General features: G+C 40.6%; 1 protein-coding gene across 5 annotated transcripts in view; it reads right to left on the reverse strand.

Moving 5' to 3' along the window:
- The window catches only part of raph1b (Ras association (RalGDS/AF-6) and pleckstrin homology domains 1b), a 48250-nt gene that overhangs the window by 11834 nt on the left and 19137 nt on the right, over positions 1 to 17279 (reverse strand). For 3 of the 5 annotated variants that reach the window (XM_088404676.1, XM_088404663.1, XM_088404669.1), the window contains 6 exons: positions 5391 to 5510; positions 5043 to 5148; positions 4786 to 4965; positions 3563 to 3987; positions 3085 to 3171; positions 1622 to 1696 (listed from right to left, as the gene is read on the reverse strand). In XM_088404676.1, coding sequence (XP_088260802.1) covers positions 1622 to 1696; positions 3085 to 3171; positions 3563 to 3987; positions 4786 to 4965; positions 5043 to 5148; positions 5391 to 5510 — 993 coding nt within the window. The remainder of the gene's footprint in view (positions 1 to 1621; positions 1697 to 3084; positions 3172 to 3562; positions 3988 to 4785; positions 4966 to 5042; positions 5149 to 5390; positions 5511 to 17279) is intronic. The other 2 variants (XM_088404685.1, XM_088404693.1) reach the window with 2 other exon arrangements.

The raw sequence follows: 17279 nt of genomic DNA on the forward strand, positions 1-17279 counted from the left end.
GTTTGCAGACCAAGCCGATAAAGAGGTTACTTACTTCCCAAGAAAGAACCTTTGAAACAAGGCAATGACCGTATCAAATTCAAGGCTGGTCCAGTCAACCGTGTCATACATCTGTCTGTGGAAACTCACAAATGTACCATACAAATATATATTCAAAAAATGTTCCAAAATTCAACTTTGCTCAGTACCCTCTTCCAATAGTTTGTTGCAAAACCATGGCTTCTGATAATTGCTTTGCGTCTGTGATGCATGGAGTTGGCCAACTTCGGGCAACGGTCAACAGTTGTCTCTGAGATTAAGGTCCAGGGATTGTGCTGGCCACTCCATTAAATGGATATCGTTTGTCTTGAACCATCATTTTGCTCTCTTGATGAGTGTGCATGGGTCATTGTCTTGTTGAAACATCGACATTAAAGGAATTTCCTCTTCAGCGTTGGCAACATGACTTCTTCCAGTCTCCGAAACGGATCCACGATCCCCGGTATCTGGTAAATAGGACCAACGCCATAGTCCAAAAAACATCCCCATATCATGATGCTTCCACCACCATTCTTAGCGGCCTTCACTGTGTACTTGTATTCTGTATTTATTTGCAGGACGTCTGACAAACTGTCTGCGACTCTTACATCTATAACAATCTTACTTTCATCAGTCCACACAATATTACACCATTTCTTTTCAGGCCAGTCAGTCTGTTCTTAGGCAAATTTGTAAAGGCTATATAGCACGTCTTTTTTAACAATGGGACTTTGTGGGGGCTTCTCGCTGGTAGATTGGTTTCACATTGATGTCGTCTAGTTGTAGCAGTACTCGCAGGCAAGTTTAGATCTTCTTTGATCCTCTTGGAGCCCATTGGGTGGGCCATTGCCAGTTTGATTCATCTCCGATCCATTCGAGAAGGTGTTTTTCTTTCTTCTTTGTCGTTTTGGTTTTGCTGCCATCTTAAAGCATTTGACATCAGTTTCGCTGAACAGCCTGTGATTTTCTGCACTTTGTAGGTATCTTTTAACCATTTTTTTTTTTAATTAAAAATGCTCTTCATCAAAACAGTGTCTTGAACAACCTAACCTTCAATTGATTTTTCAGGGCAAATGTACAGCCAGCATATGCAATGTCAGTTACCTTCATCCTTCAATAAGAACCATTTGTTTTCACACTTTCCCAATTAATTTCATTGAGCACACCCCTTTCAGTTAATCATTCAATTTCACAGAATCAAAAGAATGCATAGCAGGCCTGTTGGGAATGTTGGCTTTCTATACCTTCATAAAACCCTCCAGAAACTTACTTGCAGGGTAGAAGTTGAAATTTGAACAAAAACAGCGATTCATCTTATCTTTGACGGATGCTATTATTTTGAACATGGCACACAAGTGTGGCATTTGCAACGCAAGTGACTAAAGGTTATAGCTTAAATCCCCTTCATAATGTATCACAAAACTCTGTGAATCAATGAGTGATTGTTGCATCCCTACTGCATATTAGTACAGTAATTGTGATGTAGGTCTCATTGTGGAAACCACAGGCCACATCTGTGACATGCAGAGGAGCAGAGAGGGTGAGCGTCAACTTATTAAGCCTAGACAAAAAAAAAAAAAGGCATGTACTTGAGGAAATTCACCTTAGTCAGGAGGTGAGAAGGCTTTCCAGCTATGCTTTTCAGAATAAGCGAGGTTTCTTGGTCCAGATAGGAGTGCTTGGGGTAAGAAGAACAAAACAGCAGGGAATGGAAAAAGTAAAGAAGTCAGTGTCTTGCTTTTCTTGGAGGGATATTCAGCTTTGGATGAAAATTCTATATGAACCTCAGAGGCACTGAAACTTTTCCAGTGAACCTAATTTGTCTTCTAAACTTTTGAATGCACTTGTCCATCTATTCCGTGTGTCAGTAGTTTTTGCGCAACTTGTGGATCTCTGACAAGTGGTTAACTAGTGGACATGAAACAGCTGTTGGAAATGTGCGTGGCAAAATACAGTGTAGAGACGGTTCAAACTGGGTGAATTCAACTACAAAGTTTAATCACTGTTAGGTTCATGCTGAAATTTGACCCTAAAGCAGATTATCCTTCACTTTCCGTGAGCAGCGTAAAGTACTGCTGTAAAGCGTGGAAGTGAGCGCAGAGATCAATAAATGAAAAAGATGGAGCTTCTTCTAGATATTAGATGCAGAAAAGAAGCACAGAATGTGAAGAGATACAACAGAAGTGCTGTACTGCCCTTAACAAATTTATTAGACCATCCGGATATACGGATGACTCCCACTACATTTGTAGCAGATCAATTACAGTAAAAAAAATTTTCGAACCCCTCAAAACTTATTAAATAGGCAGGACATATATTGCCAATTAAAAAAGAAAAAAAACCCAATTGGCTCCGCCCAATTTTGAAACTTTAGAAAAAGAAACTCCAAGGTGAACACGAAACCAAATTGTCTTTTTCAGAAATGCAAGTACAGTATATAACCATACTTAAGGAATTTTACATCTTAAAAAATTGTTAAATTAATTACATTTTACGAGTGGTTCTTCCACCTTTTAGCCTTAAATTTCCACTTTGGTTAATAGGATGCAACATAATACTTTTTTTTTGCATATTCCAAGTCTATTTATTTAACCATCAGCCCAATTACTAATTACTAACGCTGTTCATTTAGCATAACCCTGACATTTGGTGATGGTATAGTGAATTTGAGAAGCAAGGTATTTGTAGAAAAGCCTTACAATACATGCAACATTAGGTGCTGAAAAAAACATAACACACAACTGCTGCAGAAAATGTCCGAAAGTGTCACTGCCAGAGACATTCATTTAGAAATACAGTATTGTTATGGTTATTGTAGTTTGTAGTGACGCTATGACGCTATCGGCGTTTCTCATACTTTGTTCACTTTGAAATGCCTCTCGGTATGATGTAAATGCAGGTTTACAACACAACCATATTAAAAATAATATAATATTGTGGCCTGTGCACGTGTCTTCCGGCTCAAGGAAAAATATTAGGCAGTTATATAGAACAAAGTTGACATGCAAGCTCACACACACAAATGCACGTTCACACATATGTATACAAACACACACGTGCACTTACAGTGGCCCGATCCACTTCACCCTCTTGCGAGGTGAAGTCAAGGTGCCGTCTAGCAGTTTTACCATTGGCCCAGCGCAGTGTCACATGCTGGAAACGTGCATGTGTGTAGATGAAGATAGAGGAAAAGGCGCAAACATAAAATGTAAACACATGCAAGGTCGGCTGGGAGATCACAGTACATGCCAAACATGACAAAATGAACAGAAAGACGTATTGTTTTTCACGTTCTTATACCCTCAACGATTGTTAAGAAACGTACAAGAGAGTGAAAGGAGTCATTCAGGAGCAATCACGCTTACAAGATTACAATGTCCTTATTAGCAATAACAATAGTGCTGTATTGCAAACGCATGCAGTGTTTCACATGCTTTGTAAAACATACACAATAACAACCCGATTGAGGCCAATGAGTCAACTTTTTTCTCTGATTGTTATTGTAAATGCACACAGAAGCTGACGCTAAAATTTCATGCTGTACCTCTGTGCTGGTTTGGTTTTGTCTCTGTAAGGTCGGACTGTTCCTTCCGTCCACCTCCCCAGCCACCGTCCCTCTATCAATGTCCAGGGAGTCCATACTGGACGCCGATGCGCACGCTGAGTTCACGCTGGACCGCTGGGACGGAGCCTCCTGCTCGCTGATGGCGCCCACGGAGCCCGTCCGCCGATGGTGCTGCCCGCCGCCGGAGGAACCAGACGACGGACGTCTCAAGGTGGTGGAGGAAAAGGAGGACGAAGACGATGACGAGGATGTCTGACGGGCGGCTTCGTCCATGCTGAGAGAGGCCTTCTCCAGTTGAGAGGTGATGTCATCCAGGGAGATGTTGGAGGCCACGGGGCGTGCACTGACACCGCCGCCTCGCACCGTGTTGGCCGGCGATGCCCGAGTGCTGCTATTAGCACTTCCTGTTTGAGGAATTGTGCATTTAAACAATGCAAAGATTGGCAAACAGTCTTTCAGCATTGCTACTGTGCCTTATGTCCTCTTGAGATCAAGCCTATTCATGTGTCCACTGTTGTGTCCATTTTGTCCCAGCAAGATAGCAACGGTGGTAAAATGCACAATAAATACGATATTGTAAGCACTCGTGCGAGATCAACTTGTTATCACGTCGGCATCTTAGTGACACCGTGCTGCCGACCAATAGCAGACCAGCTCTTAGTGAAGCCCACCAATAGCCGACCAGCATCGTAGGGAGCTGCGATGCCGACCAATTGCAGACCAGCGTTGTAGTGCTGTACGCAGTGACGTATGAGTACAGTGTGACTCGCAGCATCATACGCACGCATACTGACTGCCAAGTTTGAATTTTGTAATTGTTGTTAAAGCCGTAAAGCGGGAAAAATGCGGTAAAGAGGAAATGCAAAAACTTAGCGTTCCACTTTGTAACATGCGAAAAACGTAAGCCAGGGACGCCGTAACCCCGGGGTCTACTGTACATCATTAATTTAATCATCATCTTCGGTCCACAATAAAAAAAACTCAAGCGTGGTGATAAAAAGGTTAGGGACTCTTAATGTAGTGAGGTTGCTGGAACGAGTCAAACGAATTCGACACGAATGAATAGGCCCAGTCTCGGTTTTAGAAGGATATCGTATACATCCATGTTACAAGGTTATTTGACTGTGAATTTGGCATTGTGAGGAACTGACCAAAATGTTTCTAAATTCTGACTCCCAACACTTGAACGTCAACAAGACTACCTCCACTGCTTCCCCCTCCACTGGTGCCCGGGGGCTTGGAGCTGGCACCCCGCCCTCCTGGGGCACGCTTGCTCTGACTCCGAGAGTTTGGTTTGGAAATGGTACTAAGCTCCTGTTCAATGGTACACAAGTCAGCCATCAGAGCATCCAAGTCTACTGTGTCGCCCTGGTTCAGAGCCTCTGCATGAAGAAGCGATAAAAGGCATTAGTGGTTATTTCTTTCACTACCTATGAGATGATGCAGTATGAAGGCCCACCGTTTATGTTATACATTGAGAACCGGTAGGAGAAGTTGGCAATGTTTGTCTCTTGCCTGAGAGGGGGCTTCTGCAGCACCTTCTGGGGCTTGCCGTCATCTATATTCTATACAGAGGACAAACACATGTGGTGTTTGGTAAAAACACAAAACAAACTATAAATGTCAATACTCAGGACAGACATTGAGTGGCGTCCGTCCGCTTTGTAAACGCAGGCAAGATTGCTGCTACTACATAACACAATGGAGGTGGCAATAGTCGAGTTGCTAGGATACAGTGTGGCAACAGGAATAGCAAGTTGCTATGGTGACAGCCTCATTTTTTAAGCATGCTGGTGTAACTGTTGACCTGTGTGATTTTATCCAACTCCCCCAGCCAGGCTCCAAACATTTTGTCCAGGTCTTGGTCCTCCTTATCGCTGTCCTCCTCCGCGCCATGATCCAGCTCGTCGTCTGATACTTGATCCATCTAGCGGACGCACATACAAAAGGCACATCAATCACAAGTACCGAATGCCCATTCTAATGTTCTGGATAAAAACACTCGCGTGAGCTCGGCTCAACTTCAAGGACAACCGCTTGTGTATGTTCGAACGAGCAGGAATATTGCTTTAGAGAAACTTTCTGTGGGCAGCGTTCAAATGATTGTTGGCGGTTGAACCCGCAAGAATCAGATATTGCTGCATCACCATGGAAACAAAGCCATGCAAAGCAGCAATCTGGCACAGTGTTGCAGCTGTAGATGGGAGCAAAGCCAACGGCAGGGTGCTCTTTCAAAAGGTGATGAACGAGCTCCCCCTTATGGACTCAGAGGGAAATGGTGAAACTGCAGCTAAGTGCCACTTCATCCGATTCGGTATGTCCATTTATTTAAAAAGTTTGTTTCATCCGTCCCATCCACTCATCCATAAAATTAGCTCATTTGGCTTTGACGCCTCTGGATTAAAGGATTTATTGAACATGATGAAATAGTTATGCGACAAACATGAATTCACCCATTATCCTGTCACAATGAATATCATGGTTACAACGGTAACAACAATACACGGCCAGGGTTCGTCACCTACTGATTCATGCAAACAGATACTAATTTAATACACACTTCTCAAATAAATATGTGTAGAAGACACGTGGTATGTGATTTCATATATATACAACTACAAATTCAGTATTCTTCTAAAATACTATCCAAAATAGTACAAGCACAACATCACAATTAATTCATTCAATGCCAGGGACGTATTTTCACATTTTTTTGTTAAGAGTCCGGACATGAAATCCCAGAAACTTAAGTATTAAATTGATGCTTAAGTACATTAAACACATTCATTTGCAGATACTTAAATATTAAATTGATACTTAAAGGTAAATATCTGGGATTGAATGCCTGGAGTCTTTAAAACAAAGAAACAAACAAAAAATGGCAAATTACATCCGTGGCATTGAATGAGTTAATCATAAAATATTAACATTACTATTAATCATACAACATTCCAAGTTACAGAGTTGTGCCTTGTTTGGCTTAGTCTTTGTATTTTGGGGCTGCCTCTGTCCGCTGTTGTGTGCATTTTGTGACGAGGAAGAACAGTGTGGCTTCAGTTGGGAGCAGTTGCTGTGAATGCACACGCGCTATTTCTTTTCTTTGTGGGATCTGGACCACGAGTGGATGGGAGTTGTGTTTTCTTCATTGGAATGTTGTCATATCTGCTGAAATGCCCCAAATGAATCATTTGTTGGTCCAAATTGTGACTGTAACGGACCCGTAAGAAGGTTCGTGACAGCATCTAACCATTTTCTCCTCTACTTTGCAAGTTAAAGTAAAGAGAAAGCAATAAAGAGTGCTCAACCAACATGCCAAAAATGTAGAGTAAAACAAGCCAAGCAATCATGAAAGTGTGTGGAAGTGGGTGTGTGTTGGACCACTTTACACACGAGCCCTGGTTGTGGGAGGACCAGGAGAGCAGGATGGCTAGAATCCAAATGTTTGCCGATATTCTCTGTGGTGCCTATCTATGTGCAAATACTCACTTTTAACAGCTGTATTTAAACAGCAATCAGCCTGCAGTTAATCAAGAGACTTTTGCTGGAAGACATACACTAGGACCCATGAATATGCAATTTTTTTTCAACTGAAAGAAACGTGGAAAGATGTCAAACTAAACTCTGACACACACACCCGCACACGCACGCACACACACACACACGCGCACACAAAGTAAAACCAAAAGCAAAAGCATTTTAAAAGAATTGTACTCTCAATGGTGTGCACCAGTGCAGTTTTAAGTGAATTACCACCTGAGCCAGTGCTTTTAAGATTATGGAGTATGACCCAAGGGAGGTGCAGGGATGAGTGGAGAGCGCTTGCGTGCGTGTGCGTGTGTGTGTGTGTGTGTGTGTGTGAGACCTAAGGCATCATTTTGAGCCAGCCGGCTTTGGCCTTTCATCTGCTGATACTGCAGGGGTCCTGCTCTCCAGTCTGAGCATGACCGGCACTCATCTGTCTCCTGTGACTCAGGGTGGCTCAGAGGTCAGAGGGTGGGGAAAGGTTCACAGCGCAAGTGTATTTGCTGCTGAAGTTTTGCTGCTTTGGATGAGGGGAGATGACAAAAAAGTGTAACACTCAAACAGCCATATAGAACGCACAGGCACAAGAACATGATGAAAAAGAGGGAGCAGAAAGGACGATTGCTATCTTTAGACACTCATCAGAGCGTTGGGACGTTTGAAAAGCAGAGCGGTGTGCGTAGCTTTTCACTCGGTCTTTTTAAGAACACCGACTCTTTTAAGTATTCCGTTTTCAACATTCAGAGCACTGGGAGAAGCTTAACTACTTTAAATGTTCCAAATCCATCTCATACCATTTTTCTACCTAGAAAAAAAAAAACAAAACAAAAACGAACTTGCTGACTCGGCTCATTTCAGTCACATGTCATGGAATAACTGATACTGGCTTAAGCTGACTTTGGCACCAAACAGAATGTGGACGCTTCCAACAGCAAGTAGGCTTTGCGTTATTTTCCATTCAGTAGTGCTGAAAGTATTCATTCTTGCCTGGATCACAGATGGAGACGAGTATTTCGACATGCTGTAGTAACCTGCCAATCAGACCTGCTGACATGGCACCCGTGTCAGAAGAAACAACCAGAGGTGGGCAACTTCTATTTTTTTGCTGGTTCGACCTTGGCCAGTGCCCCGTCCCCCTTACGTCATCGTCAGTCCGCCGGTTTTTTCACACTGAAAATAGTCAGTGTCGGTCCCCCACCAACTTCCGCCCCCCCTCCAAGATTCCTTCGCCCCCTCATGGCCGTCACCTTCCGTCGTCAACGCCAACTTCAGCCAACCATGTAAGTCGCATGCACTCAAACTAATTTTTATTTCTATTTTTGAACTTAACACTTCAAGTACGATGATATACTTTTATTGACTCTCTTGGGGAAATTTGTCTTGGACTCAGCAGCTGCAGCAAACTTGAAAAAACAAACACAATAAGACAGCAAGCGATATAAACAAACAACAATTTGCACCTCAGTGTTGCACATATCCCATGGACATAAATATTGCACAAGCAGGCTACCCTGACACATAATAAAGACAAATGCTACAAACATGCTAAAAGCAAGTAAAATGATTGCATGTATGCTAAAAGCATGTAAAAAAAACACATGCTAAAAGCCACCGGAATAAATAGAAACGATTGCACACTGTCTATGGCCTGAACCAGCATTATTCAGTAGCTTCACAGAGACGGGGACGAAAGAGTTTTTAAAACGGTTGAGTTTGCAGTTGGGGACTCTATATCGTCTACCAGACGGCAACAGTTGGTACTCTGTGAAGAGGATATGGGATGGCTCGCTTACTATTCTTCGGGCTTGCCTGAGGAGAGTCTGCTCACAGACGGACCGAGGATTCTGATGGCCATTCAGTCCTATCACCTTCATGGCAGTGTGCACCAGACGAGTGAGTTTATTTTTTTGGTTAACGTCGAGGTTGCCGTACCAAGCCGATATCCGACCAGGCAGGCTCTCCAGCACCACAGCAGTCTACGCAGAAAATACAGTCTTTGCTGTAGTCAACATGGGTGTTCAAGCGGAATGTATTATCAAATGGACTCCGAAATATATTTGTATGAGCTGACCCGCTGTATTCTATAGTTATGGATGATCACAGGATTAATTTCATGATTTATCTTTGTGAACAAATCTCTACTGTAATCCAAAAGAGGACACTTTATGTTGAAAATGTGTCTGTGGACAAATATTTATTTACTGTATAACCATTTAGTTTGAGAGCAGGTCTGGCACTTTACAATGAACATTTTTCTGTGGGCAAATATTGTTTATAATTATTTCTTCAGGTCTGACACTTTTGTTGGTTATTTTTTGCAGACAAAGATTTATTAATAATTAAGTTCATTAATATTATTTTTTTTAACAGATCTCTACTGGAATCCCAAAAGAGGCCACTTGATGTTGGATATGTTTCTGTGGACAAATATTTATTTATAACGATTTATTTTGAGAGCAGGTCTGGCACTTTACAATGAATATTTTTCTGTAGGCAAATATTGTTTATAATTATTTCTTCAGGTCTGACACTTTTGTTGGTTATTTTTTGCAGACAAAGATTTATCAATAATTAAGTTCATTAATATTATTTTTTTAACAGATCTCTACTGGAATCCCAAAAGAGGCCACTTGATGTTGAATATGTTTCTGTGGACAAATATTTATTTATAACGATTTATTTTGAGAGCAGGTCTGGCACTTTACAATGAATATTTTTCTGTGGGCAAATATTTATAATAATTTCTTCAGGTCTGACACTTTTGTTGGTTATTTTTTGCAGACAAACTTGATTATTAATAAATGTTTATTAATATTTTTTTTTAACAGATCTCTACTAGAATTCCAAAAGAGGACGCTTTATGTTTAATATTTTTCTGTGCAGCGATATTTATTCAATAATACCAGAAATTTCTTTTTGAGAACGAGTCCGGCACATTTTTAAAAAATATTTTTTGTGGACAATTATTGATTAATAATTGTGGGTTTTTTTCCTTTTTGATAAATCTCTTCAAGGATCCACAAGAAGACACTTTATATTGATAATTTTTTAGTGGACCAATACAAATGAAGTGTTAAAGGTTCTTAAGTTAAATAAATCAGACAGCGATTGCTTGGCAGGAGAATGAGCATCAGTATAGCTACTGTAAGTACAGACTATTGTGAAATCCCCCTGTGACGATGACGATTTTTGGACAACCCTTCAACAGAACAGAGCAAGACTGAGGTACTTTTTCTCAGCTCAATAACTGCAAACAAGGCTAATGCCAGACTAATACGCCCAATAATTCCTTTGATGCCCAACAAAGCACGAGAAGAATGCAGCTGTGCCTGACAGGCTATGACTCATCCCCTGGTGGTCAACATGTGCTGAGTAGGAGACAATATGTCCGCAAAACACATTTTCCTTGGTGGTCAAGACGAGGCACTTTTTCTTGCATGCCAATTAATGCTACCTTATGGATGAAGAAGGAAAGCATTTTAAAGCAAGAAGAAAGAGAATTTATAGATATTAAAAAATAAATAAATAAAAAAGTGGGTGTACAATGTAAATAGGGCATTGTGTTGCAGTGCTCTACAAAAAAGAAAAACAAAAAACCTCACGTGCCGAATTGGGATTTTTATTTTTTTAATATATTACTGCCGAATGCGTTGTCAAGATTTGGTATAACGCTTGAATGGGGCTCTCGTTATGGGTTAGGGTTAGGGTTAGTTTTCGGGTAGAGTAGGGTAGGGTTAATATTTTCAATTCTATTATTCTATCAATCATTCCGTCGATTAAGAGGTAAATTCAATTTAAAATAGAAAAAAAAAGTGGATGGAGGTTTGAGGTGCTCGTGGAGTGATTCGGAGCACGCACACACAAAAAAACAAACACGTCTTAACGGGGCCTTTTATTTTCTATTAAAATGTATTAACCCTTTCCCACATTACAGCTTACTGACAAGTTATTGTTATTTAGTTGGTATTTTTCAGCAATAAAATAAATCAATTAGACAATATTTCACAATTGACTTTGATGTACCAATTTTTTGAAAGGGATTCAGTAACAGGTTTAGTCATTGTTTTAAGGAGTAAAAGTAGATGGTATCAAAGTTTTAGTCTGATTAAATGCAAACTAAAAATCAATCATTCATAACAGACAAGAGAAATTTGAGAATGACTCCTGTTAAGAGGCTGACATTTGGAACTTAAACACCGATTATTAAAATAGTGGTCGTTAATTTGACAAAAGAATAGTTGCCAATTCATTGATATAACAGGGAAGGTAAATATCCAAGCAGTGCTGGTTATATCTGACTTCAGCCCTCAAGTAGCCACTTATATTTTTCGTCACCGATTTTTCAGATTATTCAGGAATTATTTAATAGATGTTTTATTTTATTCTATTTGATTTGAAATGGAACCCCAGATGCCAAACCAAAAATTAACACGAATGAAGAGATCTTCTCTGGCTATTAAACAAAAACAAATTGGTTCTATTAAAAATGACTCACACCAAATGTGACAGCTGCCATAAATAAAGAGCGACTACAACGGAAGAGTGCAACCGATGGCAGATGAGATAGATATCAGAGGGAATGATGGATTTGCTCAATGAGTGCGCCGCCTCGGATGTGAATAGAGTGAGAGTTCAATGAGGCCAACAGCTCCAGTGTCATCAGTCAACTGTGACTGACAGTGTGCAAGCGGAGGAGCCGACACACGTTTACAGAGCCACGCGCTCTTCAACAAGTGCACTGAAGGGGAGCGTGACACGGTCAACTGCTCGGGCTTAAACACCCAATTATGGAAGAGGGGCACAGAAAGAATGGGGGTTGGAATGAGCACAGAGAGGGGAAGGTGGAGATAAGGCCAGGAGATGGACAGTGAGAGAGCGAGACAGTGACAGAGAGGAGAAAGAGTAAAAAGGAAATTAGGCAGCACAAACAATATACAAGAGCTCCCCAGTATCAGACAGAATGAGCAGGATAACATTCTTGTCCATATATGTACGGTATATATATATATCATAGGTGTCAAACTCCAGGCCTCGAAGGCCGATATCCTGCATGTTTTACGTTTTTTCTCCCCAACACACCTGATTCAAATGATTAGCTTATTAGCAAGTTCTGCAGGAGCTTGAAAAGGATCCTTATCATTTTAACCCTTAGATGCATAAGTCATCACATTGGAAGACAATTCACATACGTTTTTTTTTTCTTTTTTGTGGCTGTAGATAACATGCTAGCTAATGTTAGTTTTTATCTTGGCACGTAATATAGTGTTGCCACATCATCAGAAGGAGGTGTCAGATCTGCCCAAGTAACAACAATCGTAAAGTCAGCAATAGGTGTGGGAAATGCTGTGTGCAATGATCTGAGCCAGAAACAGGTCATTTGTCTGAATTGCATACAGTGATGAGACAAGAAGACAAAAATGGGAAAAGAGAGAGGAACTGTCAATGACTGGACAGTTACACACACACACACACACACACAAAAGGGATGTTCACATTTTTCTATTGCTATTCTGGGTCATTTTCTTTTTCAAAAATGTTAAAAAGTTAGAAATAAAGATACTTCAAACATGAAATTATTCTTGCGTGGTATAATATAATACTAAATATTATACAAGTGATTATTCTTAACCAAAATGACAACAATGGCATAAAATTGCACTGATTCTAATATGGGTCATTTTTGACCCACTTAGAAGATCTAAGAATATCTAAGGGTTAATCAGGTGTGTTTGAGTGAGAGAGGGATCGAAAACATGCAGGATACCGGCCCTCCAGGACACCTGCGTTTTATATAATGAAACCTGGCAGTACTAATCTCACTGACATCAAAGCATGGCAATTGAAGAAATGAATATCGATGCTTCAAAGAATAAATCAATCACAAAGGTTACTGTGACAGTAGAACATTGCACACTGCACACACGTACACATTTTGATCCTACCGGCAATATTCCTGTGAAGATATAATTTCGGGGACCAAAACAAAAAACGAATGATTGTAATTATCTGTCACCATCAGCTACACCTTACGCTAGAGATAGCTACACAAACCGTGGCTGTTTGCATTCCCAAAAGTGTTTGTAATGTTGCCTGATAATATCCATGATCAGATTTGTCCTTCTGATTACTCTACTACATCGAGATGATGGAATAGTTAGTAGCATAATTGTTTCAAAAAGCTTTGAGTGAGAGCCATGTCCATATATGTTGAAGTCCTGTTTGAAGCTCGGGGTAATAATGTCACATGCAGTGACGGGTTGATAATGATCGCGTGGCACTCTTGACCACTTTGGTAAAAATCGAACCAAAGCGAATGAAATCATCGAGTACAATCTCTGTAAATTCAAGTCCATCTGCTCCATACTGACCACATTTAGAGAAGCACTAAGCTAATTCCCTGCTATTATTCGTGCTTGCTAGAAAGCAAAAAATGGCCTCGGTACCAAATAGTACTGTATCAGGTTTCCTATTTTAGTGCATTGTCAACTTGAGAAGGAGCTGTATGTCTGCTACTTGTTTGACAATGACAATGTGACGGACACGACAAATGTGCGACGCAGTCCTCCTTGAGCTCTGCAATACACACTAACGGATGCAGAGCCCATGTATCCAAGCTCTCCACCTGCTGTAGATGCAGGATAAAGAATGCGGATCGAAAAATATCCAGTTGCCTCGATCCATGTTGAAAACACACACTGCATCAAACGCGACACGCGAGCAGTCCCGCAGACGAGCAACATCACGTCTTGAATTAAACGAAGGCTTTGTCTCAGGGTTAGGTGTATTGAGATACATATTGCCATATATATTGGGCAATTTTTGTTTAAAAAAAAAAATCCATGGCATATATATTACCAATGACTGAAAAACAAAACAGGAGGAAATGATTAAAATAGTCAGATTCTATTTATTCTTTTTCAGAAACCACACATCATGAACATCTTTGAGCTAGGGCTGCACGATTATGGCCAATATAATAATCCCGATCATTTTGGTCAATATTGAAATCATGGTTATTACTCACGATTATTCATCATGTTAATCATCATCATGCCTATTTATTGTCCTTTTTTAAACAAGCAGTATATCAACAAGGCTTCAAGGCTTGATACTTACAAGTAATAAGAATAAACTAAAATAAGCAAAGTAAATAAATAAAACAAATTCTCAAAACATGGAAAAAAATTGTCATACAGGCCAAACACAGCTAACTTACTTGCTGAGTGCAAATCAATGAAAAAAAAACAAGCCTACATATAACCAAGCACATTATTTACTTTTAAGCTCATTTTAATCAATTAGCAGTCAAAATATCATTTCCCATCATTTCAAACCAAATGTATTCCAATTGACAGTCGGATGTTTCAAAATGGGTCTCAATTGAAAGTTGGGAAAAAATGCCCCCTGGTGGTAGGATGGAAAAGCCCTTGATTTGACTTGTAATTAAAAAAAAAAAAAAAAAGTGCTTGACTTTTTAAAAGTTGATATCGCCGAGGATCAGCTTAATTAATTGTGGCAGCCAATATCGTGTTCGCAATTAAAATTGGATTAATTGTGCAGTCCTATTATGAGCACACATTAAACATTCTTTTTGTCCATATTTTTTTATTTCAAGCATGTCCTTGACTGTATTGATGTGTCCCCAGCAATTGAGATGTGATGTGGCAGGAATACAGAGGTAGCACTTTGCCAAACGCGCCTCTTATTCCGTGCCACTTAGTACTCCTCTTTTTCCGCCATTTTTGCTCTTCAACCATCAACTTAACAGAAATGTGACGTCACTCGAGTTGGTGAAAAGAAATACGGGAAAAACCAAGGAGAAATCTAATGCTATAATTTATCAAATACATCGGTGGTTGGCGTAGTAAGTCGAATTTGTCGTATGACGGGCAATCCAAACCTATGTTAAATAGCTAATGCGTTTAGAACCCCAGGTAAAAACATCAAAATTGTACATACATATTAAAAATTGGTACCAAAATAGTATAGTAAGTGTCACGTAAATATAATACAGTCGGCCCCCGGTTTACGAACACCCTCTTTTACGAACATTTCGACTTACGAGCGTGGACCGCGGAATTTTTTGTCCCCCACTTATGCACAAACCTTTCGTCTTACGAACAATCCGACATGCCGGCCATTGTATTCGTTCATATATTCTCGCTTTGCTACGTCATCAAAATCAATAGTTGATGCTTGTCACAGCCCCGTTGAACGCCATTGCTCTTACAATGTCACAGTCACTGTCTCAGTCACGGTGTCAGTCACGGAGTCAGTCACAGAGATGCCGATATGCTATTGGTCGATTAAGGTCACAGTCTCGGTCTCACTCACGGAGATGCTATTGGCCGGCGACACGTCAATCACAGAAATGCCGATATGCTATTGGCCGAACGCTAGCTTGATGGCACAGCTGGTCGGGACTGAAGGAAGGAGAGAAAATCAGTCAAAAACGGAAGGAAGGAATGTTGTGAAGACTTTGCAAACTTTATCTGTTAGACATGGCTTCTAAAATTGCAAGTGGCGGTAAAGGAAGAAGTAAAAGGATGATGACAATAGAAACCAAGCAGGAGACAAAAAAAAATAAAAAATACGAAGGAGGCGCAAGCATGGCTCGTGAGTATGGACGGAACCGCTCGGCAATCTTCTAAGGGCAAGACTTTTCTTGCCGGCGGACGGACCTCGATCGACAACAAAATGGAGAGGCTTCTTCTATTATGGATTAAAGAGAAGGAAATCGCTGGTGATAAGTTCTAGTTTGAGAAAAGTTCCCGTTTAAGAAAATAAATCAATAAATTCTGCGGGTTGGTCTCTGCTCCCCTCTGCCTCCACCCAGCTCAAGTCACGTCGCCCCAAAGGTAAATGTCATTTTTCCTTTGTATATTTATGTTATTTAATTTAACTGTACAGTAGGTTATGTTACTCATTTTTAATATGTGTATAAAGTCGTGATGTTTTTACCTAAGGTTTTTGCACGCATTCGCGAATTAACATAGGTTTGGATTGCCCGTCATACGAGCAGTTCGAGTTACGAGCGTAGCCGCTGAACGGATTAAGTTCGTAACACAGGGGCCCACTGTATACATGTATACAATCAGAAAACATAAATACATTATTTACCTTTGAGTGGCGCTTGTTATGCCCATATTCCCTAGTAAGGGTAGCCAAGGCAAGGCTAGGCTAGCTTCGTATTTCTTGATTATCTCTCTCTTGGGACCCATGGCTAACCCTTTCAACGTTGAATCAAGCAGTAAAATGCGCTATAAATACGGTTTTGTAACCACTCACAATCGAACAAAGCTTTACCGTTCCGCTATTTTGAAAGAAGTGAGGCCGACCAATACCAGACCAGCATCTCCGTGAGGAGACGCCGACAAATAGCAGCCCAGAATTGTAGTGACGCGTTGCAGGGACGGCAACTGAAAATAAGTGTAATTACCTAAAAACGCCTGCAGATGGAGACGAAACAACACAAATACAGCCTAGCCCCTAATTAATTACCTAAAAACGCCTGCAGATGGAGACGAAACAACACAAATACAGCCAAGCCCCTAGGGAGAGGGGATGACAAAACTCAATGTTCCATGTCGCAACATGAAAATAACGTAAGTCAGGGACGTTGTAACACGGGGTCCACTACATATAGATAACATCAGCCAGCACTACCATGCAACGCACGTTCATCTTCCCTGTTGTCAGCAAAGAGTAAAAGCTTGCAAACCAGTGCTGCCTCTTGCGTCAAATTCTGTCAAAGTTGATGCTCACATGTTTTCACTTAAAATGGGAATTATCTCCTGAGGCTTGGCTCCTTTTTCATTTGGCTTTTTGTTTTACAGGACTTATTGAGTGCAAACGACAAGCAAATGCGCCCGTGCTCAAATATGCAATAAGTTCAGCTACAGTCACATAACTGAATTACAAACGGTATTCCTTTCAATACAAGAGGTTATTTAGATGCAAACGAGTAAGATTATCAATGCAAAATATTTGCATATGCTAACATTTACCAAAAGGAAATACCTAGCACAAACGAAAATGCTAAGCTAAACGAGCTAAGCGCATACATGGCAACACTATGTAACATGCCAAAGATAAAAACTAACATTAGCTAGCATGTTCTCTACAGCCACAGGTTGGACCAACAAATTTTAGGCATATTAACATAAATGACAAC

Source organism: Hippichthys cyanospilos, chromosome 2 (assembly GCF_059441005.1).
Source record: "Hippichthys cyanospilos isolate Australia breed blue-spotted pipefish chromosome 2, RoL_Hcya_1.0, whole genome shotgun sequence".
Taxonomy (NCBI): domain Eukaryota; kingdom Metazoa; phylum Chordata; class Actinopteri; order Syngnathiformes; family Syngnathidae; genus Hippichthys; species Hippichthys cyanospilos.